At 31.8% G+C, this 27,307-nt stretch overlaps 1 protein-coding gene across 2 annotated transcripts; it reads right to left on the reverse strand.

Annotated features, from left to right (window-relative positions):
* On the reverse strand, window positions 1-27,307 carry LOC140435605 (putative acyl-CoA-binding protein). Of its 2 annotated transcripts, none has more exons than XM_072524350.1 (3): window positions 27,165-27,307; window positions 17,015-17,129; window positions 1-252 (listed from the first exon to the last, which is right to left on the reverse strand). In XM_072524350.1, the coding sequence occupies exons 1-3, from the start codon at window positions 27,204-27,206 to the stop codon at window positions 125-127; spliced, it is 285 nt and encodes a 94-aa protein (XP_072380451.1). In that variant the 5' UTR covers window positions 27,207-27,307; the 3' UTR covers window positions 1-124. The 2 variants fall into 2 exon arrangements, with proteins under 2 accessions (XP_072380451.1, XP_072380452.1); XM_072524351.1 differs by lacking the exon at window positions 27,165-27,307 and adding an exon at window positions 18,471-18,498.

The following is a 27,307-nucleotide window of genomic DNA, read 5'->3' on the forward strand; positions in this document are numbered from 1 at the left end:
TAAACAAAAAATATCAGTATATTACTTTTCAGTGCTAAAATTACAGTATTGTGAATGTGATATCATCAGTAACTACTTTATTATTTAGTACTACAAAAAACAATGAGAAAGAGTATGCAGAAACTTAAGCATATGTACCAGCCAAAACCTTCGCCTTTGCAATGTATTGTTCTTTAGCGGTACTAATAGCAATTCCTTTTTTGGCGTTCCAAGCTTCCCATTTCTTTACGTCTTCTAAGCCTGATGGTTTAGCTAAAACAGGAAAATCTTATAAGCAAAATCAACGAAATAACATTTGTCTACAAACTAATGGGTGATTGTTAGTGGGTCATTTAATCCAGTATGAATCACATATAAAATATATGATTCATGCTGGATGAAATTCATACACTGTATTTCATACATAAATCATACATAAATCTGTGAATGCCCAAGCTGCAACATAACCAAATATAATATTATTTTAATTATATGTCTATATTATTGTACGTTTTTATGTATTTTAATGTTTTAAATATTTTTAATGTATTGTTATTATATAAGACAAGATATAAATATTATAATGGGCGATTTGAACGCTAAACTGGGCCAAGGAGAAGTGGAGAATTGCGTGGGGCGATATGGACTAGGGGAAAGAAATGAACGTGGCGATAGGGTTGTCGATTTCTGTGTCAATGAGGAACTCATAATTACAAATACCTTGTTCAAACTTCCTAAACGTAGACTATATACATGGAGGTCACCAGTTGACAATAGCAACAAAATAGTCAGAAATCAAATAGATTATATTATCGTCAACTATATAGGTTATATAGAAGATATAGAAATTCTATAATATCATCTAAAACTTATCGAGGAGCGGATATATTCTCCGATCACAACCCGGTTGTTTTGTCGATGAGAGTGAAACTAAAGAAGGTCAACAGCCCTAGCACCAAGAAAATCATGGATACAAGACGTCTCAAACAAGACAACACATATGCTGAAACGAAATTTAAAATAAACGAGAACTTAAGGAAAGTCAAAGAAGATAATGCGGAAACTAACTATTGACCAAAAATGGGGAAAAATTCAACATGCCCTTGTGTCAGTTGGAAAAGTGACCCTCAAACCACTTGGAGAAAAAACAAAACCTTGGATGACAGTAGAACTTCTTGAACTTATGGAAGAACGAAGAAAACATAAAGTAAAAGACCTGTTTAAATACAAAGAAATTCAGTGAAACATCAGAAAGAAAATTCGAGAGGCAAAAGAGAGGTGGCTCTCCGACAGATGCAAGGAAATAGAAGATCTGGATAAAAAGTATGATAGCTTTAATTTACACAAAAAAAAAATCAAAGAAATGGCAGGTTCTGGAAAACGTAGAAGAACGAATATCCTTAAAAATGATAAAGGAGATATTATTACTGATATGAAGGAGAGATTATGTCACTGGACCAATTACATCCAACAACTGTTTAATGATGAAAGGGAAGAACTGTCATTAGAGATCACCGAGGATACCGGACCACCAATATTAAGAGAAGAAGTCATCTATGCCATCAAAAACACAAAAGAGGGTAAAGCTACTGGACCAGATGATGTGCCAATCGAATTATTAAAACTCATCGATGAAGATGTTATTAATGTAATGATTGAACTCTTTAATCTAATATATCAGACTGCCACAATCCCCAGACAATAGTTGCAATCGACCTTTGTAGCAATTCCCAAAGAGCCAAGTGCAACGACTTGCTCAGATCACAGAACAATAGCGTTAATGAGTCACACACTTAAAACATGAAAACTTGAAAATAATTCACAGCAGAATTGTTAAAACTTTTGAATATGAAATTAGTGACACACAATTTGGCTTTAGAAATGGTATGCGTACAAGAGATGCTTTGTTCGACTTGAATGTGCTGGCTCAGAGATGCATGGACATGAATCAGGACATGTACTTATATTTTATAGACTTTGAAAAGGCATTTGATAAGGTTCAACATAAAAAGCTTGTAGATATATTAAAAAGCAAAAATATTGACAGTCGTAACATGAAAATTATATCTAATTTATATTGGAATCAAACTGCCAAGGTAAGAGTTGACAACCAGTACAGCCAAAATATCAAAATACAGAGAATAGTCCATCAGGGTTGCGTGCTCTCCCCACTACTTTATAATATCTACAGTGAAGCGGTATTTCAAAAAGCGCTCTCAAACTCAATAGAAAGTATATCTATCAATGGAGAAGTTTTGAATAACTTACGTTTTCCAGACGATACAGTAATAATGACGGATAACAACAATGATTTACAGAACGTAATGCAACGCCTTAATGAACGCTGTCATGAGTACGGACTGAAAATAAATTTAAACAAAACTAAATGCATGATCATGAATAAATGTGCACATGCAAATATCCAACTGATTATTGAAGATACTGCAATTGAGAGTGTTAAATTCTATAAATACTTAGGAACATGGATAACATCAGATGTAGACCAAACCAAAGAAATTAGGACACGCATTGATATAGCACGTGCATCATTCATTAAACTTAAAAAGTTTCTTTGTTACCGGGATATAAGGTTAGAACTACGCCTGAGAATGCTTCGATGTTACGTGTTCTCTACACTTCTTTATGGCTTGGAAGCGTGGACACTAAAACAAGTACATCTGAATAAGTTGGCCGCCTTTGAAGTTTGGTGTTACAGAAGAATCCTACGAATTTCATGGATTCAAAGAATGTCAAACGTGGAAGTAACTAGGATAGAAAATGAGGCGGAAATAATATTAACTATCAAAAGACGAAAACTTGAGTACTTATAGGACATGTGATGAGAGGGAAAAAATACGCATTATTACAACTTATTATGCAAGGCAAAATCCGAGGAAAGCGAAATATGGGAAGACGAAGAATATCCTGGCTTAAGAACATAAGGGAATGGTTTGAATGCAGTAGTGCAGAACTTTTTAGAGCGGCAGTCAACACAAGCCGCATAGCCATGATGATTTCCAACCTTAGATAGAACATGGAACTTAAAGAAGAAGAATGTATTGTTTCCATTTTTTGTAATGTTTAATATTTATAATTTTAGTTTTGACTTGCTGTAAACCTTGTTGTAACTTACAGCCAAGTAAACTATCTATCTATCTATCTACAATATTCATACTATTTTACTGTATTGGATTCATACTACAATATGTAATAACAACTTTAGAAATAATACCGTCAATTCTTATCGGTACATACAAATGTCAGTTACAGGTAAGATAAACTTACCACTTAATGGGGTAAGTTTTTTTTTGGCCAAACAGTTTTGTACGGCATTTATAACTTGGGTAGGTAATACAAAAATAATGACCTGCGACCAAATGTCGTACAAAAATATTGATACCAGGAGCAGGGAAATTTTTTTATTTTCGAAAAATTATACGCAAAGTTTCGAATAGGTATATAGATTATTTTTTTTGTAACGCCGCCGCGTAGGTACATATTGGCTGGGACAGGGGTGAGAAATCTAAGGCGTAACCCTTAATTCGGATCCCCATGCTTTGTGTACCCATGCTTTAAGTACCCATATGGGCTTGTAGTGTATATGGTTTAATAAATTATTAATGCTAGTAGTTAGTTTGACATCTTTTAATAATAAACTTAAAACTGATAGGTGCTGTTAATAACTTTTCTTCTTTAATAATTATGTTTAACGCTAAAAAAAAAAAAAAATTTCGTCTGATGAGCCAAACCCTAAAACTATATTTAAACATCATACATCGCAGATCATACCTAAAATTCAACACTGATATGAATGTTAGCCGATGGAAACACTAAAAATGAAATCGATTTTTGCAGAAATAGTTTTGAGATTCTCTCAGTTTTATCAGTCTTCATTCTAGCGATATAGTCCAGCTATCTAATTCTGTATCTTTTAGTAACTATTTGTATTTCTGATTGTTTATTTATATATTTCCATAAATTTGTTATTTTCCTTCCCCAGATATCTTTTTTTAATTTCTCCATAAAAATTATTTTTATTGTTTTGTTTAACACACAAATACTTAATAACACAAGAACCATTACCAATCTGCTCCAGCTGCTCTGATCCACTGACCGTTAAACATATCCTGCTTGATTATCTGCAATTCATGGAAAAAAGAAGATCCCACAGAATCACAGATGATGATCTCAAAGCAGTTCTCACCAAAAAAATTTCAACAGTGTTAAGCTATTGAAAAGACATCAAGTTATTCAATTCTATTTAATGTAATATTTCTTTTTTTTTTTATTAAATTTAAATTAACGTGCATGTGACATCTATGGTCATTAGTTCGAGTTATGATTTACATGGTAATATCATATAAATTACAAAATAATATAGTTAACATTTAACATAAAGAGAAAATAATAAAAACATGTAACATAACATTTATATGTTGTTGAGCAGTTGACTTTTTTCGAGGAATCTCATAGCCTTGTTGATTTGGTCTGTGCTTTTTAGGACCTCTTTGAAGACTAGTACTGACATCGAGCTGTATATAATACATATATGTCTGATTCAGAGAGTCGTATTGCAGTGCTGACATTTTGGTTGTGGAGATGATGCCATCAGGTGGCCATGAGTTAGACGGGTATGTCCTATACGCAATCTCCGTATGATGGCCATATTTTTTCGAGATAAACTGGGATACGTAAGTAGGTTCACTGAGGGTTTAACTTCATGCAGCGCTGAAGTAACTTTATTCCAGTGAATCTGCCAGGTGGATAGATTAAGCTTCTTCAGGCTAGCTTGATATCGTTGCAAATTTGTATATTGATAATGGTGTCCGTGGATGATGCGGCATTTTTGGAAAGGCAATCAGCTTTTTCGTTACCACTAATACCGACATGGGATGGTACCCATATCAGAGTGACAGTTGCATTTTGGTTTATAAGCAGCTGATATGTGTCATGAATATCTTGGACGATAGGGTGGTTGGTGGATATAGCATTAATGGTGTGTATAGAGGAAAGTGAATCAGAGCATATGGCTATGTGTGTATTTGGATATTATTGGGCATATTTGAAAGCATGTGAGGTAGCTAGTAATTCACCAGTGTGGATACTACATCAAGGAGAAATTATAGAAAGTTCGATAGGCTGTTGTACAGTGGTTACAGATTATTAAATAACACTTTCAGTCTTAGACGCGTCAGTGTAAAGAACTATGTTATATTTATTTTTGTTTATAAGTTCTAGAAAGAGAATTCTTAATGTACTAATACTGGTATCTTCCTTGTTAAATTTGGTAAAGAAAATATCATGATATGGGAGTATGTTGGTCCAATAGGGATTATTGGAGAATGGTCGAGTTCTGATTTCAGACAAATTTATATCTTTAAGTAACGGCTGTAGAAGACTAGGAATAGGATGTATAATTAAGTTACATTATTGTTATGGGGTTGGCGTGATGATGTAATTAAATGATATACTGGATTGGACGGATTGGAAGAAATTGTAGCAGCATAGGAGAGAAGAAGGTTTTCTCGCCTAAGCCATAGAGGAGGTTTATTAGCTTCACAGTAAAAACTTTCTGCCGGACTAGAACAGAATGATCCAAGACATAGACGAGTAGCCGTGTTGTGTACTGTATTTAGTGAATTTAAGATTGATTTACTTCCAGACATATAGACGAAACATCCATAGTCGAAGTTGGAGCGGATTAGTAATCTGTAAACTTTCAGAGAGAGTAAGAGTGTTGTGATTATATTTTAACCTTTTTAGACAAACTCCTTTAAGTTTCTTAAAGTTTAAGTGTTGTTTCCAAGTTAATCTTGAATCAATTATCAGCCCTACTATATTGCACATATCAACAACCGGTAATTTGAAGTTGTTGATAGTGATTTCAGGATTAAAAGTACTCATTCTTCTGCTAAATTTATTAACTTTGGATTTAGAGTGGGAGAGGGTAACTCCTAGAGAAGCTACTTTGTTTTGTAGATCATTTACTCCCAATTGTAGAATTTTACTAGTAGTTACGTTGGATTTACAATAACAGTACATTATTAGGTCATCGGCATAAAATACGCATTTGATTGGTGGAGCTATATTTTCACTTAACTTGCTAATCGAAAGAATGAATAAGGGTGTGCTTAAAACTGAACCTTGAAGAACTCCATCATGTTGGATGTGTGGAGAAGAAAACAAGTTATTGATAGAAACCCTGAACGATCTAGATGTTAGGAAGCTTTTGATAAATGCGTATATGTTGCCAGTAAGGTTACATTCAGAAAGTTTGCCAAGGATTGTGTTTCTAGAGATGGTATCAAATGCGCCTTCTATATCAAAGATAGTTGCTATCAAATCTTGCTTGCAATTAATTTCGTTGGAGATATGGGTTTGGAGTAGTACCAGATTATCTCTTGTGGAGCGTTGTCTTTGGTAGCCAGAGTGTTTTTTTGGAATAATCTTGTGTTTTTTAAAATACCATAAAAGGCGTTTGTTGATCATTTTTTCCATTAGCTTACACATAGTGCATGTGAGGGAGATGGGTCTGTAAGATTGTGGAAAGATAGTTGGCTAATTTGGCGTGAGTATTGGTATAATGGATTTGCTCCACTGAGATGGAAATTTATGGGAACTCCAGATTATATTGTATAAATTAAGGAGTTTATTAAGATCATAATTAGACAAATGATTGATTAATGCATAGCATAAGGAATATCGTCAGGTCCAGCTGCGGTGTTTGTATTATTAGCTAAGGCAGATATTAGCTCGTGAATAGTGAAAAAGAATTAAGGGATCTACTTTATTCAGATGATATCAGATGATTTCTGTGTGAATACAAGTCATGATGAGATAAAGTAGTATTATTAGTTTTATTCCTGAACTTCTCTTCGAAATGTTTGGCAAAAGTGTTAGGAATAAGTTCATATGAAGTGATCTCTATACCATTTGAAATTAAACGAGTAATTTTATTATTAGTTTTGTGACCTTAAAATTTTTGTATTTTGTTTTTCAAAGTTGCCTAGATTTGCCCAAATTGGAGTTTTCGTTAATGGATGATACGTAATCTTGCCAGGACGATTTTTTACTTTTTTTAACTACGTGTTTGGCTTTGGCTTTAAATTTTTTGTAATTTATTAGATTTTCAAAGCTTTTATTTTTTTGGTACTTATTTAAAGCTTTTTTGGATAGAAGAATTCCACCAAGGAACTGCTTTATGATTTGGAGAGACTGTTGTTTTGCCAATGTGAGTCTTAGCAGCTGAAAGAATAGTGTCTGTTATTGATGTTAACAAATAGTCTACATTATTGATTATTAGATGATCATGAGCGAGCAAGAGAGTGTCAATAGCTTTTGAATACTCTGGAGAGTTAGCTTTATTTATGCGCCAATAGCTTTTGGCAGAGGCAGTCCCACTACAATTGTTGGAAGTTAGTATAGGATAATGATTGCTATTAAAGAGATCATCAGCTGTTTGCCAGATTAAAAAAATGCAGATTTCGGGTCACTAATACTAAGATCTATAGTAGAGAAAGATCCAGAGAAAATATTAAAATGAGTATTAGATCCTGTCTTAAGAAGACATGAGTTTGTGCAGTTAATAATATTTTTAACTACTTTTCCCCGTCCGAATGTTGATTGAGAACCCCACATACGGTTATGTGCATTGAAGTCTGCTCTGAAGAAATATAAGGTCTAGGAGCTCTTCTTCTTTTAAGTAATGATTTGGGGGAATATATATGGAGCAGATGGTAAGTTTATTAGGACAATATGTAGTTATGGTAATTGCCTCAAAATTCGTTATTAAAGGTAGCATTGTTGAGAAGATTGCGCTGGACGCAAATATTGATGCACCTCCACTAGCTCTGAAGCAGTTCGTCCTAACAAAGTGGTATCCTTCAAAGGATTTAGGATGAGGAATATTAGTTGTATTAAAATTAATCTCTTGGAGACAAAGAAAATCTGGATGGTTCCATTGTAAAATAGTAAATTAAAAAAAAACTAATTTAGTAGAAAGAATATACCTTGTACTAATTACGTAATTTTTAGAAAAGATCGATATCATTGCAGTTAGAGTTACATGAACTATCGGACGTAAGGCTAGAAGGTTCGTTAACGTCTATAGAATTTAATGTGTGTTTTAGCTTTTTCGTTATTCTTGTAATGCGATTTTTAAGTGATCTATCGGATACAGTTTTGTATATTTGTGTAAGATCTTCGAGGAGAGAATGAATGTTCGTAGTGAAATTATGAGCTTCTTTGAGAGGATCACTACTCCCAAAGTAATTTTCTAGGAAGGCAATTATTTGTAATGTTGACAACAAAAATTTTTCTGGATAAATACAAATTAATTTTTCAATACTTGAATGGGCAGATGGATTAATTTTACCAATCTCTTTGACATCAGTTTTGGATTTCTTTTTAGGATATGATTTAAGAGTTGCGAAGTTGTTGTCTTTGGTGTGTTATTAGAGTTTAAGTTTGGGGGCCTAGCAGTAACCAGTAAAGAAGGTGATTCAAGACTTGTGTCAGTGGAATAAGTTCTTTTTATGCCAGGGTTAGAAGGGACAGATACTGGTGGTAGAGACTGTTCATTTGGGATTGTTATGTCAGTGGTGGGTTATTTGAATAGATTTCTTCTTTTTACGAGGGTGAAAGAGGACATATACTAAAAGGAGGATCAAGTGTGATTTAACTAGAAGTTGTATTTGGAGAGAGATTGCTAGATATTTCTTGAGGGTTAGGACAGGAGTCTGCAGTGTGTCCAGATTGCTTACATAAAACGCATTCAAGTTTGTCCGAAGTAATAAAGATCCTATAATTTGTATTTTTATATGAAATTATAATTGAAGTATTTAACTCAAAGTATTCTTTTTTTGGTTTCACAAAGACTGAGCGTCGAAAATTGAAGATGTGTTGAAGAAGAATTGAAGAAGTTCATTTTTAAGTGCTTGCTCTATGAGTGCATTTGGGATCGAAGTACACACGTTAGAAAGTAGTAGCCTCTTTGCAGGTGTAATAAGTCTGCGAATAGATATTATTTGATTTCTAACAGAAATAGTCGGATTATTTTTTAGAAGATTATCTACTACGGATATGGAAGAAAAATATAGAAAAATAAGAAGCATATGCGCTGGTTAGAAATACGTGAAGCAAAGGTTATTTCTTTAGGAGTAACCATTTCGCCAAATGCCTTTATGTTATCAAATAGCACTACGTCTGGGAAAGCGTTCATAACAATGGCTTGAGTTCTACTGGGACATGATGTTGCTGTTATAGATTTTTCTGTATGATTTTAGTTACTGCAGCGAAGCTAGGTTGAGCTGTTTGTAATGATGCTATAATTTGATTGTAATATTTTGAATGTCAAAATATTAAGTGTGGCCAGAGAGGACTGGCCTAATTTTAGTTGTCGAAAGTATTTAAGTGATATCGACTTACTTGATGAACAATCACATTAAACTGACAAGTTTTTATTAAAAATACTATTAGTAGAAGCTAGGTGTTCACTCGTTAGCTTCTGAAATAGGAATGGTAATATTTCTTGTGTTTGTTATATCTACTAATAACTCTGCGCGGTAACTTCTTACTATTTCTACATCTTTAAGAAATTATTCTTCACGAGATGTATACAGTGCTGACGAAACAGGGCTTTATTATCGAGCCATATCTAACAAGACATTTGCATTGAAAAATGAAAATGTGCAGGGAAGAAGGCAGCAAGACAACGTTTGATTATTTGCTACGTGCAAATATGGAAGGTTTGAAAGAAGATCCATTAGTAATTATAAAAAGTAAAAATCCCTGCTGTCTTAAGGGGAGTCATATTGACAAATTGCCCTTAGAATGGGTTTCTAACAAAAATGCTTGAATGACAACAGAAATTATGATAAGATGGCTGCGTAAATTTGACAATAAATTATTATTATTATTAAACAATGATATCAAGACAAAACAGAGCTCATGAAATGAAAAAACAAAATAGAAAAATACTTCTTTTCCTGGATGATGCGACGTCACATTCTAAAGTTCCATTAAAAAAATGTTAAAGTAGTCTTTCCGCTACTCAACACCACTTCACAATGCTAGCGCTTAGATCAAGGAATAATTCAGAATTTCAAATGGATTTACCGAAAGTTTTTCATTAAAAGACTTCTAGCGTTTATTGACAAAGGATGTGATTTCGAGAATTGCAAGAAAAACGTAAATTTATCCAATGCGTTTATATGGATTGCATTTGCTTGAAAGAAATATCTCCTGCTACAGGTTAAGACATGTTTTTCTAAAGCCAGCTACTCTGTGTTCCAAATAATCCAAATTTGGATGAAGTGCTCCTCTCCTAAAAACTGATGAAGAACTCCTTGCCCATCTCTTTCCTACAGTCCGTAACGAAATTTTAGATTTCGATAAATTTACTTCCATTGACAGTGATATACGTACAGAGAGCCATCCACTTTATCTAATATGAGTGAAGTGTGTACAAAATTGAGGGACATAGAAAATTATTTATTGGGCAAAAATTATGGTGAAATTTTTATGGATGCGTCTCGAATTTTACTTAAATATGAAGCTGATGTTCTTAAATTAAAGCTAAAAAATGTAAAAAATAACAAAAATTTACATATACTTTAAAAACAAAGTTTTTTTTCATAAAACATTTGTTTCCTAGTATAGTATGTAGTTTTATGTTTTGTATTAGTATATTAAAGTAGTTTTAGTAGTTTTCTGTTTATCTATAGAATTATATTTGCTTTAATTAATAAAATAAACAAAGTTCCAAATATCTTATAAGTATTTGTGGACTGCAAAACCTGACAATAGCGGCAACCTTTATATAACGGCCAATAGTTCTTTCATTTTTAGTGGCCGTTATTAACAAGTTTTACTGTATACCTATAGAATTGGTAAGTTATTGAATACTGTTTTACACATATGTATTACTTTATATGCCCCCTTACAGTTATTCAGGTATCATTATATATAACTTTTTATCGATATGGTCCTAATACTTTTTGAGTAACTTTTAATAGAAGTTAAGTACCTAATTTATTGCAATAAAGTCAACATAATTTTTCGATACTAATTTAAATTCCACATTTTCAAAAATAAAGTACTTTCAAGTTTTATAACGTTTATTTTACTTGTCTCGTAATGTTTTCGTCTGTTTAATACAATTATTAGCATCTGTCTATTTTCAAAATGCTAAAATAAAATGCTAAAAATACCCTAAAAGCAATTTATAATGTAAACATCAATCATTTTTGGCGTGTGTAGTAAAAAAACGATAATTATTTTATTACAGTCATTGTGAATCGTTTTCAGTAAAGAAAAATTTCGAAGATTTGTCGTCATATGTGGTTTTTCACCACAGTTTATTTTTTAGAAATATACTAAAATAGCTTTAACAATAAAAAAATAACCTTATCCGTAGTAAGAAATGCTTCACAGTGTTGTATATGCGTGCGATCTGTTGTAATATAGTATATATGCAGACATGTAATGCTGTGTAATTTGTCTGTGTCAGATTTGCTGTTTATACATTTGTTTTTTTTAATATATGTCATTTCCAAAAATAAACCCTTTTGTTAATCTTTTCCTTTTTTTTGGCTTTGCAATTGTGGTTTTTGCTTTGCCCGTCGTTCGCCAGACGTAATTGGCTGAAGTAGTGTGCGGAAGAGTCTTCCAAATCTCCTCAAGCGGCTATTCAGTTATATTTGCGTTTGGGTGAACGTCGTGTTCATCTTTACCACAAAAATCGTCCTAGTACAAACTTCCTCGTTGGTAGAGCTGGGAATCCATATTCGTTGAATCGGAAATACGGGCACTTTTTACAGAACGTACTCCGATTTGCGAATAGTGATTGCTAATTGTACAGGGTGTGTCCGACTGGTAGTGTGCGCCATATTCGGGCTTTTGGTCTATTTCAGACCCTTGAGTCCGCGCACCTGTGTAGTTACTAACCAGTCGGATTTTTCGAACTCCTATAAGGCTACACACCCTTCCAGTTTCCTGAAAGCCTTAGTTTTAGAGTAACGTAGGTCCCAAATATCTAAGAGGCAAGTAAGTTTTATTTCCTACTCGTCCAGTTACTCTCAAACCATCATACGAGATGGTCGTCTGTGTCTGTGGTACCACAGACTTTTACAGACAGTACACAGTTGTACACAGACAGAAGATTTTGTATGTGATCTGCTAATGTACAAGCTTTTGATTTTTTTGTGTTTATGTCATTTCTATATGATATTATCGTCCTGGTGTTAATTTCCATGAGGGGTTATGAACCGAGTAACGGCCTTTCAGTACTTCTTCGAAAACACACTCGGGCGGGGATAGCTCTCGTTCGTACAGATATGGAGGACAGGTGATAATAATGCTTTGCCAAATAAACACCCGCGGATCAACTGAGATCATGGCATAGGGCAGCAGCTATTTCAGGATCAAAGGGGTGGAGAAATGATCTCTGTAAAGGTCTTTTGTTGAAATCGAAAAAGCTTATATATATATATATATATATACATATATATTATTTATCCGGAAATTTATCCGAACATATATATATATATATATATATATATATATATATATATATATATATATATATATATATATATATATATATATATAGAGAAATTAAGGATCACTCAGAAGAGTGGTGGGTTTTTTTGGTCAAAAGGTGGAGGAAAAAGACAAAGTTGATGGCTACTTCATCTATTTATTGAAGACGTTTCGCTTTCTTAATCAGAAAGCATCATCAGTTCATCTTAAAAAGATATGTAGCAGTCAGTGATAACAAAGTTGTAAAGACACTTAAGTAAATGGACATTATACGATGATGATGTATAAACAATAAATTGAACTAGATAAGTTAACAATTTGTTCAAACTAAGCACAGCAAAAAGAACATGTGGTTTTGTTTTTTTTTTGTATAAATGTATAAGTTAAAAAAACATTAAAAAAGAGAATGAAGAACTAAGAAAATCAAAGAAGCACTTCCAACAATATAGCAATAGTTATGATGTGAAGTGCTTCTTTGATTTTCTTAGTTCTTCATTCTCTTCTTTAATGTTTTTTAACTTATACATTTATATAAAAAAAAACAAAACCTCATGTTCTTTTTGCTGTGCTTAGTTTGAACAAATTGTTAACTTATCTAGTTCAATTTATTGTTTATACATCATAATCGTATAATGCCCATTTACTTAAGTGTCTTTACAACTTTGTTATCACTGACTGCTACATATCTTTTTAAGATGAACTGATGATGCTTTCTGATTAATAAAGCGAAACGTCTTCAATAAATAGATGAAGTAGCCATCAACTTTGTCTTTTTTCTCCACCTTTTGACCGAAAAAACCCACCACTCTTCTGAGTGATCCTTAATTTATATTGGATTGACGGTCGTACTCCTTTTCTCGATATATATATATATATATATATATATATATATATATATATATATATATATATATATATATATATATATATATATATATATATATATATATTATATATATATTTCGTCATATATTATATATATATTTCGTTAGTATTTGTTGGCCTTTCAGTTTTACATAATATCTACATATTAGAGTTGTTCAATGAAAAAAACTTTAGAATCTGTACGATACTTCTGTTCAATAAAGTCAAAAACATTTCTGTACATAAGACAGGAGTCTATTATTTAACAAATGGACGACAAAGAGATGATAATTCACGAGGATATCTAAATGAGTATCGTTCAGTGCCGACATTAAAAGTAGGAGCAAGTTATTTAGAATATTTCGGATATGCCATTCGCAACAATAAAATTCCTTTTTTGCAAATATCGTACAAGCAAAATAAATAAATTTAGGATGCAAAATACTATTAACTTGCTACAATGATCCAAATCGAGCACCATTTCGCTCTTTTAAATTTGTACAATTTTTCATTACTAAAATCACACTGTGGGTCTTCAACATTCAAAGAGGGAATAGCATTTAAAGAAAAAGAACTTTCATTTTTGAATGAGTAAAAGTAACACACCTTTGTCTTTAAAAAATAATTCAGTCGCCATTATTTTACCTGCCTAACGGGGGTGGGGCAGATATTTTTTGCTTTCCAATATTATGCAAGCATGTAAAGCGTTATTAAAAAAATCATTACTTTTTGGTTGATAATGCTGTACTATACTGTACTGTATAACAATATACTGTACTGTAACAGCAACTAAATTATGTGACAACCTACATTACGAATTATGAAATGTACACAAAAATAGGAAGGTCTCATATTTTTTTCTAACTTTAATACGCCCAAGTGAGCGTAAAAGAGTTTTCAGCTGTCTCAAATGTTCATCACTGTTTCACTACTTTTTGTAGTATTTCACTGTGCTTCACAAAAGATATTTGCTACCAATTACCGAATAAAACTTTATTTGAACTAATTTTTTATTATGAATATCACTTTGTATTTATAGCAAAATAATTCTGCTTATGACAAGCATCTACTAGACCTGTACAAGCTGGTGGAGGGTTCCAGAATTCGGAAATGCATATCATTAATGGATGGAAGATGTACAATAAGCCAATTGGTTGTATTACGATCGGTTTTAACAGATGGCTTCCAGAAAAAATACACTGTTTTGCAAAATTTCTCGGCATTTTGTGGCACTGATGATATTTCAATAAATTGAAAGTAATCTCAATTTGACTCTGACATACATCCCCAAAACAATAATGTCTTAAAAAAATGTTAAAGTTCTCTTTAGATAATCTTTATAAAACGAATTCTAATCATGATTTCGGTGATTGCTAATACAAAATCTCTTGAACTTATCTATTATTGACCAATAAAGTTTTAATTTTGCTCATCTCAATCAGCTTATGTTTTGGTTTTCTGTCAATAAACGTTTTTCTTTTGTTTAAAAACCAAAATTTTCAATAGTATACTTTTTTAAAACCTAATACCAATTCAACCTTATAAAAATTTATTGCACAATTTAGCCCAGTCTTGATTCCAATCGGAAGTAATCTTCCACAGTCTATTTTTTTGACTATTTTTACAAATCTTAACAACAATTCTCCTTTCTCTATCGAAAACAGGTTTTGAAAGACGAGGATATTTAACTTTAGATATGGTTGCAGTTCTTCCATAGTGTTTAATAGTTTTCAAACCGTGATTTTTGAAACATATAATTCCTCGGCTATTTTAGGAATTTTTTTATACAGGACATAATTTTTGAAGTTATACTTCTATACGCGCGCTCCACGTTGGAAATTTGTATGGGAGTAGATATGTGAAATCATTACATATGTAAGATAATGAGTAAGAGAAAGACAGAAGATATATTTTCTCTCTTCCTCTATCGAATAGAAAAATGTTTCTTTTTTATATTTAATTTAATATTATATATATTATATAAAGATATATATACATATAATATTATACATATAATAAAATATTTATTAATATTATTGAAGTTATACTTCTATACGCGCGCTCCACGTTGGAAATTTGTTGGGAGTGAATCTGTGAAACCATTACATATGTAAGATAATAAGTAAGAGAGAGACAGAAGATATATTTTCTCTCTCTTCCTCTCTCGAATATAAAAATGTTCCTTTTGTATATATAATTTAATATTATATAATATTATATATATATATATATAATAAAATATTTATTAATATTATTTATGTGATACGTTTTGTATTATTTATCAAATGTTCATAATTATATTAGTCTTTTGTATTTCAAAATATTAATCTCAATAAATCACTGTATGACCCAGAACTGTCAATTTTGAAATACCTTTGTGTCATGTCCTCGGTAGTATAGTAGTCAGTATCCCCGCCTGTCACGCGGGAGACCGGGGTTCGATTCCCAGACGGGGAGGACTTTTTTATAAATATTATTACATGGTAAATTAAACATATATGCGTAAGTAGAAAAGTTATGTATATTATTGTCATTTTTAAATACTTATGAATATTGCATTTTAATTTGTATTGTATTATTATATTGAATTATGTTGCACTGTATTGTACTGTATTTTTTTTATGTATATTATTGTCACTTTTAAATACTTATGAATTATTGCATTTTAATTTGTATTGTATTATTATATTAATAACAAAATAAACAATGAATTTTACTGCAGAGGATGTGTAAAAAAATTTTTGCATTCAACTCCTTTCATACATATATGAAAATAAAAATATACATTTTCATCAAAATATTGATTCAATCCTTCATTTACAGGTCAAAAGTTGTTTATTAATTGTTAGTAAGTTGTTATTAATTTTGTTTCTCTTTCTGCTATGTCTTACCTATAGCATTACATATGTAATGATTGTGCAGATTGACTCCCAAATAAATTTATAACGGCGAATGTGTGTATAGAAGTGTAACTTCCACCGGCAGTCCCACTGGACTGCCACACCCTTTTTTTATCATGGATTCACGTATTTCTTTTTTTTTTTTGTAGAAATTTCAAGTATCTTTTGCAAGCGACGCGACCGTAATATTAGAAAAATGCAAACTGATCAATTGACACTAGCAGTCTCATTCTTTTCATATTTCCTGTTTCCATCATATTTTATATTTGTATTATATTCTATGTACCAGTATTTTGTTTTATTATTTTTATCTACTTTACTTGCCGCACTATTTAGTTTTCAGATTCACTGCACTAGAGAAAGCCTCTATTCATTTACTAAGTAGTTATTTAAGACTAAATATGTTTATTTTTGTAATTCTAATTTAACCTAACTATTAATTATTATTAAAAAAAACAAAGCCAAGCTAAAAAAATTATTAAAAGCAAACACGAAGTACCAAATATACCAAAAATATGTTTTTCTTTTATCATGTTATACAAATGTTGATATAAGGCTTGTATTAAAGACTATCTGAAATTATAGTGTCCTAAGGATACTTACCAAAGCAATGAGAAGAAACATATTTAAGAAATTATTATTTTAAGCTTTAAAAGTTGTGCTTTACGCAAGTTTACACAGATTAATTACAGATAGATGCAAAATTATTTTTGAGATAATGAGAGACTTACCAATATTAACATTTCCAACTGTAGCTTGTTTGTAAAGCGAATACAATTCTAGAAGATCATTATCTGGAGGTCTTTTTGAAAATTTTCTTACTTGATCACAAGCCGATTTAAACTTCTAAAAAAGAGCACAAATTTAAACTTTATAATATTTTAACATATTTTTAATTAAATATATAAAAAAAAATAAATATTAAATTATTGAAATATTTTCTCTAGGAAATTTGTCCGATGAATGGCCCTTATTTTTTTTAATTGTAAATTCAAAATGTTTTATACGACTTAACCTCTACAGTTTTAGTTCATTTGATCCATGTAGTTATAAAATATCATAGACTGACGAGCAAAAGAATTTAATATGACAATCTCATCTCAGAAAACTAAAACAATAGTAGTCAGCGAAGAACCAACCAGATGTAAAATAGAAATTGATGGCATCAGTATTGAACAAGTAATGGAAACAAAATACCTGGGAATTACACTATCTAGCTATGGAGACCTGGACAAAGAAGTGAGAGACTAAGTACAAAAAGCAAATAGACTGGCAGGATGCCTTTATAACACTATATGGCGAAACAGACACATTAACACTGAGATAAAATCATGAATATATAAAGTCAGTGTAAGACCAATAATGACATATGCCTCAAAAACAAGACCCGAGACAGCCACAATGCAAAGGCTACTGGAAACGGCAGAGCTGTGAGTACTGAGAAGAATTACAGGAAATACGCTGAGAGATCGAAAGAGAAGTGAAGACATTAGGAGAAAATGTACAGTGTATAAATGAATGGACACAAAATAGAAAAAAAGAATGGAATAATTACATAAGCAGAATGGAGGAGAACCGTGTCGTCAAAATAGCAAGAGATAAGTCACCAATCAGCAGAAGAAGTATCGGACGACGGAAGAATTAATCTGCCAATGAACAAGCAGAATTGCTGATAAAGAGAAAGAAGCAGAAGAAGAATATCAGATAACGTTGAAAGAAAAACAAAATGCCAAATATGTAAAACCTTAATAAGGCCAGTATTCACATAATATGGTTCAGAAACCAGGACACTCTCCAAAAGTGATGAAAGATTATTAGTCACCTTTGAAAGAAAAATCCTGCGACACATAAAGACCGAAGATAAACGATATAACAACCTTAAAAATAAGAAATTGGAGAAAAAAGCAGGATACAGGTTAGAATGGAGAAGAATCATTGAACAGACCAAGACCCGAAACGGGTTGTCGAGTCAATGATGATGAAACCAAAAAAAAGGTAATATTTTTTTGCGTAAAGTAATTTAGTATATAACATAATCTATTAAGTAATGTTTGTACTAAATAAATAAAAGAAAAGTAAGCAATTACATGTAAAAAAATTGTCTTTTCCTCATTTTTAATAAACATAATATCCAAAATAAATTTATCTTTAAAACAACTAAGAAAAGAGCAATATAAAAGATCTTACCTCATCCAACGACATCTTGGAACTTAAATAAAATAGTTATATCTGAATATACCATATTAACTATTTCTTTTTATAGGAAAAGTGAAGCAAATATAAATTATATAGACAGTCAAAAGTTTATGTCAGTTAAGTAAAATACATCAGTATTTTATCAGTCTAAAAGAAAAGTTTAAAATTTCACAACTAGGTCAAACTTTCAACCTTTCGATATAAAAATGTTTTAATTCACTTTTTTCTTTTAAATAATATGTTTAGAAGAAAAATATCGGGTTTTAAAAGTGTACCTAACGGAAAAGTGTATTATTTTAATATGGTAATAGAACACTATATCAAAAGTTTTATTCGAAATGCAATATGACCTAGATCACATATTTTATACTTGTAGTAAATTTGAAAGGCAAAGACAGAAAATGTAACTCAATAATAGTTTATTGTTACAAAAATTATACCCTCTTTCAATCTACTTCATTTGCTATTATTAAATATGTATAAGGTGTATAAAATTATTCTTAAGTTTATAAAAATGTTTAATTATCAAAATGGTAGTCTAGTTTTAGTTAGATGAAAGTAATTTCATACACATTTCATGATCATGATCTTTGGCTCGACAATACTTTGTGGATCCTGGTCTGCTCTAAGATTCGTCGTCTTTTTCTTCGGTTTCTGACGACCTGTGTTATCTTCTGATTTTTAATATCCCTAAGTCGGTCTCAACTCCATCTAACCACCTATTTTGCGCTTGGCCTCTGCTTCTGCTTCCTATCGTTAATGTCATTAGCTTTTTAGAAATCGTATTATCTGGCATTCGTATTATATGTCTATCCCATGTATGGTTTATTATTCGAAGTAATATCTTTTGTGCAACTTCCCTTGGTTGTTTGTAGCTACAAATATTCTGCTGAGGATTTTGTCGAGGAGCCGGTTTAGCAGCGTTTTGTATATAATTTTACGTCTTTGAGTATTTTTTGAGTGAGATTGTTTTTTGGAGCCCTATTTGTAAGGTTAGCAACACAGGTGCTGGTCCAAAATTGTTACGATCAGAAGAAGGATGTGTTCCTATGCTTTTTAGATTACCAAAAAGCGTTTGATCGTGTCCAACACCACAAGTTAATGCAGATCCTCAAGAAAGTTGATATAGACCAAAAAGACATAAGATGCATTGAAAACTTGTACTGGCATCAAACCGCACAGTTAAAAATAGACAAGTCTATATCCAAACCCATACATATAAGAAGGGGCGTTCGACAGTGATGTGTGCTTTCCCCTCTTTTATTTAACATTTATTCGGAAGCCATATTTCAAGAGTCTTTGGAGGATGCAAAGATGGGAATCAAAGTGAATGGAGTATCGATATGCTGATGATGGTGTCTTAATTTGTGACAACATAGTCGATCTTCAACAACTTGTCACTATAATCGGAGAATACAGTAAGCGAATGGGATTAGAGATTAATACCAAAAAAACCAAATTTATGATCATCTCCAGAAACTTGGATGCACTTGAAAACTCCACCATAACACTGAATACTAAGTCCATTGAAAGAGTGAGTAAATTTAAATACCTGAGATTGTGGCTTTTTGAAGACTGGGCATCGGACAGGGAAGTAAAATGTCGCATTGAGCAAGCTCGACAAGCTTTTGTAAAATTCAAGAAGGTACTGACTTGTTCAGAGTTCGATCTTCAACTGAGACTAAGGTTTACTAAGTGCTACGTGTGGTCAGTGCTGCTATATGGTGTAGAGGATTGGATACTCAAAACGAGAGATATAAACAGATTAGAAGCTTTCGAAATGTGGCTCTATCGCCGTATCCTAAAAATACCATGAACAGCAAAAATCACAAATATAGATGTCCTTAAAAGAATAAACCAAGAACGCCAACTTTTCGAAATCATCAAGAAAAGGAAAACGGCGTATCTAGGTCACATCATGCGAAATGAAAAATAACAGTTCCTCCAACTTATAATCGAGGGTAAAATTGAAGGCAAGAGAGGAATGGGACGCAAGAAAATGTCCTGGCTCCGAAACATAAGGCAATGGATACGGATTAACGACATACAATCTCTGATACATACTGCAAGAAATAGAGAATTAATGGAAAATGTGATCGCTAACATCCATTAGTGGATTTGCATCTGAAGAAGAAGATTTGTAAGGTTAATTAGTCTTTTAATTATTTCTTAACTTGTTTTGTTGGTAGTAGTCACTAGCGAGTCAAGATATGTCAAGCTGTTCACGTTTAAATTTATGACTTCAAAAGACAGTTTCTCATTCGGCATTGGTTATAAGATCATTAGTAACCAACATGTACTTGATTTTGTCTTCTTTGATGACTAGACCGACCTGTTTCACCGCCGTTTCCAACTCTAGGAAATATAGCTCAACATCTCGCTTGTTACGCCCTATTATGTCAATGTCATCAGCTAATGCTAAGATTTATATCTATCTATTATAAATAGTACCCCCGTTTCTAATTCGTGTGTTTTGGACTGCCTTTTCCAAGGCAATATTAAATAGAACGCAGCCAGTTTTCTCCCTCTATCCTAAAACTAGCTTTTAAGTTAGATATTGCCATTCTTGTTAATCGGATAAGTTTTTCTGGTATACTAAACTCACGCATTGATTGCTGTAGTACTGTTCTTTTGACATTGTCGTATGCGACCTTTAAGTTGACGAATAGGTAATGGGGTTTCAATGTTAAATTCTAATTTTGTAAGCAGTTATAAACAGTCTTATACTTCTTTAATTGACACACAAGTTGGTCGCTTTTTTATGTAATAGGCATATCATGCATTGAAACCATTCATAGGGCATGGTCTCATTTTACCAGATAACAGGTAAAGGTTTATGCAGTCTGTAATAGAGTGACACCACCATTCTTGTATAGCTCACTGCAAATTTAATCAGTTCCTGGTGATTTATTATTTTTAAGCTTTTTAATGGCTTAGTCAACCCCTTCAGTGGTAGGTGGTTTTTCGTTTGGGTTGAATAGAATCCAATCATTACGATCTGCTAGTATGTTATCTGCTTCTTCGATATAATTTCTATTAAATTTTGCGTCGAAAAATTGAACATATCTTTTCAAGACTCAGGCCGTATCATTTAGGATATTTTCCTCTCCATCCTAACAGCTCTCTACTCTTGGCTTGAATTCCTTGCTCATTTTGTTGAGATTTCTGTAGAACTTTCGTTCCGACTTCTTAGCCATTGTATGCTTTTATACTGCTTTTCTCAAATTGCCTTTTTTCTTCTATGAAATCTCCTCTCTTTCTCTCTCATTCCCAAAATTTTGTTGCGGAAAATGTTATCTGCTGAAAACGACGATCAACTATTTGGTGTATCGCCGACAAATACGTTCCAGGTAATGAGGATGAATCCGATAATTCGTCACAGCCAAGTTGCTCAAATATACTAGATAATGAAGATTCATGGAAACAATTGAACTGGTTATTTAGGACAATATTGGTTGAAGTTCTATTGACAAAGAATTTGTCGATGTTAACCAGCTTATTTAGAGTCCCGTAACTGGAGTGAATTTAAAACAATTCGTATTTACCGAGCCTAATGCCGGAGTGAATATGCAAGTATATGAAAACTATTATGATAAATTACCGCTTTACTTCTACGCTCTATTTTTAGACAAAGACTTGGTTGAAATGATGGCCACAGAAACAAACACATACGCAGCTCAATGACTCGCTAAAGAAGTTACACGAGAGGCTATAATATATAGATATAGAGGCTTTATAGAGTGTGTCATTGGTAAGATACAAGTATTTACGAAATGAAAAAATTCAATGGTATACTGATTTGGATAGGATTTGTTCAATACCCAAGTACCGAATCATATTGGTCAAAAATTAAATGGTCATTTTAACAATAATGAAAATGAGTCCACGGACAGTTTGCAGAAAATATCGCCTTTCCCAGAACAACTTAAAAAAAACATAATTTTCAACGATATTTCACACCGACCAAAGCCCTTTGCATTGACAAAACGATTGTAGTCTTGTTAAGACTAATGTCCCAAATGTAGTACTCACTCTTGCAAAGGACTTGTTTGATAAGGGACGGACAATGTTTACTAAGAATTACTATACAAGTGTCGAGTTGGGATATGTTTTACTTGCCAGAAACACTCACTTGGTTGGGACTCTCTGATCGAATCAAAAGATGAATCCTAAACCAGTTCTCGAAAAAAAAAAGCTTAAAAAAGGAGAAACCGAGACAACCGAAAGCTCTTCAGGTATAATTATCCAGAAGTGGAAGGACAAAAGAGATGTCCTTACCTTATCCACAAAATACACTGATAGGTTACTGAGAGCTGGCAATAATAAAGGATTGCAAAAGCATGCTGCTACGGTTGACTACAACAAGCATAAAGCCTATATTGGCCTTTTAGGTCAAAAGAAGTCGTATACCACCTCATTACGCAGAAGGGTGATGTGATACCGCAAGCTGGCCATTGAGCTTCTTATTGGTAGTGTTGCACCACGTAGTAGCCAATGAAAAAATGTGCATGAGCAAATTCAAGCAGGAAATCGTCAACAGTCTTATAGGTTATGACGTTGATCAGCATACGCGGGATGTTGTTGACAATCGTCAATATTCCTTGGAAGATGTTGGTACCAATAACAAAAGTCGTTGCGTCCTTTATTATGAAAATATTCAAAGAGAATCTGGAAAAAAAACATGTGGACAAAACTAAAGCGAACATATAAAAAATATTCTTGTCTTAAGTATTTTTTCCAGGTACATAAATGCACCAAATAAATTGTGAGTTTTTTTATATAGATTCATGTTTTTTGTCTGATTTTTAGGACAAATATTTGTTTTCTGTTGTATTTCTATTTTTCTACTACCTATTTTTTTCTTGCCTTGCCTTTTTGGCGTTATAAATATCTATTATTTGTACGAATTTATAATTCAATTGCAATTGATAAATTTTAATTGAGAAAATACAGGGTGCGGCATTAGTGTGAGAAAGTCCAATTACTCAGTTGTTGTAAGAGATACCAAAAAAATTATTTAGCTTAAAGTTGGAGCACAAGTACTCTAAAAATATTTTCAAATATACAGGGCCACGCATATTGATGGGTGGATCAAACTTATCTTTTTTTAATGGAACACCTCGTATATTTTTACATTTTTGGAGTCTTCTCGAAGTTCTCGCTTTATTAACAAAAACTTTCGTAATTTTATTTGCATACATGTTAATTTAAAAGATAATTACGTTTTTTATTAATTTCGTATTAAAATTAATAACCTATAGAATTGTAAAGATTTGACATATAAAATAATATTTTTTTTTTAAAGATTTTTATATAGTCTACTATTGTATAAAATTATTAACATAGCGAAATATTTAATTTTGATATACAGGGAGAGATGAATCTCGGTATGAGTATTTTCTGAGTTTTTTAAAATAGAACACCCTGTATTTTAGTATTGTAATGAAATGTTATTTTAAAATTTTATTATTTGTTAAGCTTTCCCTATACCTAACTGCTCTAATTTTGAAAGTTATTCGTGATTCTTGGTGCCAAACGGTAATTGCATCACAAATTAGGTGAAATTTTATCAGGTTGTCCGTGAAAAAATACATAATAGTCTAGACTGGTCCTTAATTTGATAACATTTAATAAAATATTAAAATACCTAAGTTTACTAATAAAATTAAATGGAAAACAAAATATTTACTTAACAAAAAAAAATACAGAAATCGTTAAATTTATATCAATTATTCAAAATGGCCTCCGTCGACGTCAATAAATAATTACAAGCAATCTTCAAAAAAATGACTTCCACTATTTAATGAATTTCTGTTCATATCATACATGAATACATTTCATGTCCATGATCCTCTTTAACGTCTTCCCTGAAAAGAGGAACGACACTATCCGCTATCTCAACCAAATGTCCAACACCCTATATGGATACGCCATAATCACCTCCCGTTTTAATAACCTAATAAACCAAACCTTCACCCAACTCCGTACATAAACACACAACACTACACCTACATGCACATCGATATACACATACCATAACCCACACACATCATTCAAATACACACTATCATTTACCCATATATACACTTTACCTCCACGTAGCTCACATCCATAAATATAGAGAAAAGCCAACAACGCATATCCAATAATTATATCAATATACCACATTAATAAACACCTAAACAAAACACCAAATAACAAACAGTGAGCACCACACACACTCCTTAAGAGTCAAATTCATAGCCACGACATAGCCGGACATAGCCACAGCTATCACAAACAAAACAAAACCCAAACAAACAAAAGGTCAACAATCTGAAAAGGACCGTTTTCCCATGGAACTCCAAGGCGGAAATGACTCTTCTGACACTATATAAATAATTTCGGCAATTCGTTGTCCAAAAAATGTAGATACAGTCTTCCGTTTACGGGATCCTCAAAAAAAGGGTCCTATGACATAATTTCCAGGAATTACAGCCCAAACATTTTAATGATCATGTTGTTTGACTGTGGTTGAAAATTTTCTTGTAAATTAGAAGATGAGTAAATAATGGTGAAAATTAAGCCTGTTTACACTACCATTCTTGTGGAAATTAGCTTCAGAGTTCAAATAGAACATACTCCAAGAAATATTATGCATCATTCTGAATCTGTTACTGCGTCCACCGACAAAATTCTACTCTATTATCTTAGTTATGCTCATGTAATACTTGGTGCAACTGTGTATGATATGAGTGCATCTTTTCCTTTTTTTTTTTTAATTAATCCAACACTACGATCACTAATTTTAAAAGCATGTACAATTTCCCTTGTATGAATATGCGGATTCCCAGTGATATTAAGGATTACATTAAATTTATTTTCATCATTTACAATAATTTTTGTTCGGTCAGATTTTTCGTAATTTACCTGTCCGGTTCCGGTGAAACTATTCTAGTAAACTTTGAAAAGTTTTTCTTCTGGTTATCGTTTATCTACGAGTTGTTGATGATAAATTCTTATTGTTAGTAGCACATTTATATTATGCCCTCCTGGCATACAAGCTATATCAATACTATTTGAATGGGAATAAGCCACAATTAAAGGTTAAAGTACGTTTATTGACGTTTCAATTTCCACTTCGGAAATCGTTCTCAAAATACAAACATTAGTAAATTAAACAAATTTTGTTTTTTTGTTACTTGGTGAAAAATTCTTCTAATTTAATAAATTTAGAATAATTTTTCACCAAGTAACAAAAAAACAAAATTTGTTTAATTTACTAATGTTTGTATTTTGAGAACGATTTCCGAAGTGGAAATTAAAACGTCAATAAACGTAATTTAACCTTTAGTTGTGGCACCATTTAAATAGTAATTACTTTAACATGCCACAAGAAAATAGTTTCCGAACAATACTATTATTATATATCAATACATCAAAAAAATATTTTTGGTAATAGTAACAAAGCAACAGGAACTATTTTTATAAAAATAGTCTAACGTAAAACTTTTAAGCAAGTTTAGTGTCAGAATCATAGCCAACTAAAAAGAATATTATGTTTTGTTAATGTTTTACACACCAAAAATCATAATAACTTAGATATTTTGATAGCTCATCCAAAACTAACAAATTAAGGGACAGTCTAGATTATTGTCTATTTTTTTCGACAAATTTGTTTTGAATGAATATTTCCATAGCAACCTGATAAAATTTCACCTAATTTTTGTTGCAATTAATGTTTGGTTAAAAAAATCACGAATAACTCACAAATTAAAGCAGTTAGGTATACGGAATGCTTAAAAAATAATAAAGTGTTATAAAATAACACAAAATAATTACAATACTAAAATACATCTATTTAAGAAAACTCAGAAAATACCCATTCCAAGTTTCGAGCAGCTCTATATCAAAATTAAATATTTCGCTATGTTAATAATTTTAGACAATATTGGACTATATTAAAAATATTTTAAATGTAAACATATTTTTTATATCAAATCTCTACAATTCTACAGTGTATTATTTTTGCTACGAAAGTAATTTAAAAAAACGTAATAATCTTTTAAATTTCTCCGTATAACACTGCCAATCCTTATATTGAAAAAACGAGAACACCGAGAAGAGTCCAAAAATGTAAAAATATACAGGGTATTCCATTAAAAAAAAAGGTAAATTTGTTCCACATGTCAATAGGGTTACCCTGTATATTTGAAAATATTTTTAGAGTGTGGTCCTATCTGTGTTTTAACTTTTACCTAAATATTTTTTTTCGTATCTCTTACGACAAATGAGTAATTGGACTTCTTCGCACTAATGCCGCACCCTGTATATTTTTCTCGTTTCTTGATAATTTGATTGACAGTTGCATCTTAGTTTAGTAGTTTTCAATATCAAATCGTTTAAAAAGGGTAAAATGAAGTATATTAAGATTCTTGTTATTTCCGTACACGTTTATAATTAAATAAAAGAAATTTTACATTGAACTCAACAGCTACTGGCTAGAATTACAAAAAATATAAAACGGTAATATAAAAATATAGAAATTAAAAAATAATACACCTAACTTTCACAATAAAAAAATACGTCTAGTGGATGCCAAAGTAAAACATGAAAGATTGAAAGAAGTTAAAACTAATGAAAATTACCTAGGAAGTTATAGATCAGCTGGAAGAATTGTGGAATAGACGAGAAATATTTACGTACTTTTTCACTTTCTGTTTTATAGTAAACGCCCAGGAAGAGCATATTTAACCAGTTCAACTGACACTTGTATTCCAAAAATAACACACCTCTACTATATACACGGCTTCGGCCAAGAACAAATTACGAATAAGCGGAAAAATGGT

This window comes from Diabrotica undecimpunctata, chromosome 3 (genome assembly GCF_040954645.1).
Source record: "Diabrotica undecimpunctata isolate CICGRU chromosome 3, icDiaUnde3, whole genome shotgun sequence".
Lineage (NCBI taxonomy): Eukaryota > Metazoa > Arthropoda > Insecta > Coleoptera > Chrysomelidae > Diabrotica > Diabrotica undecimpunctata.

Bases quoted from the DNA above. Each gene is read 5' to 3' on its own strand.
- LOC140435605 (XM_072524350.1), bottom strand. From the start codon at position 27,206: ATGCTCTTCCTGGGCGTTTACTATAAAACAGAAAGTGAAAAA. The intron at 17,130-27,164 runs GTACGTAAATAT...GCTCTTTTTTAG, and splicing joins ATAAAACAGAAAGTGAAAAA to AAGTTTAAATCGGCTTGTGA. The intron at 253-17,014 runs GTAAGTCTCTCA...TTCCTGTTTTAG, and splicing joins AGTTGGAAATGTTAATATTG to CTAAACCATCAGGCTTAGAA.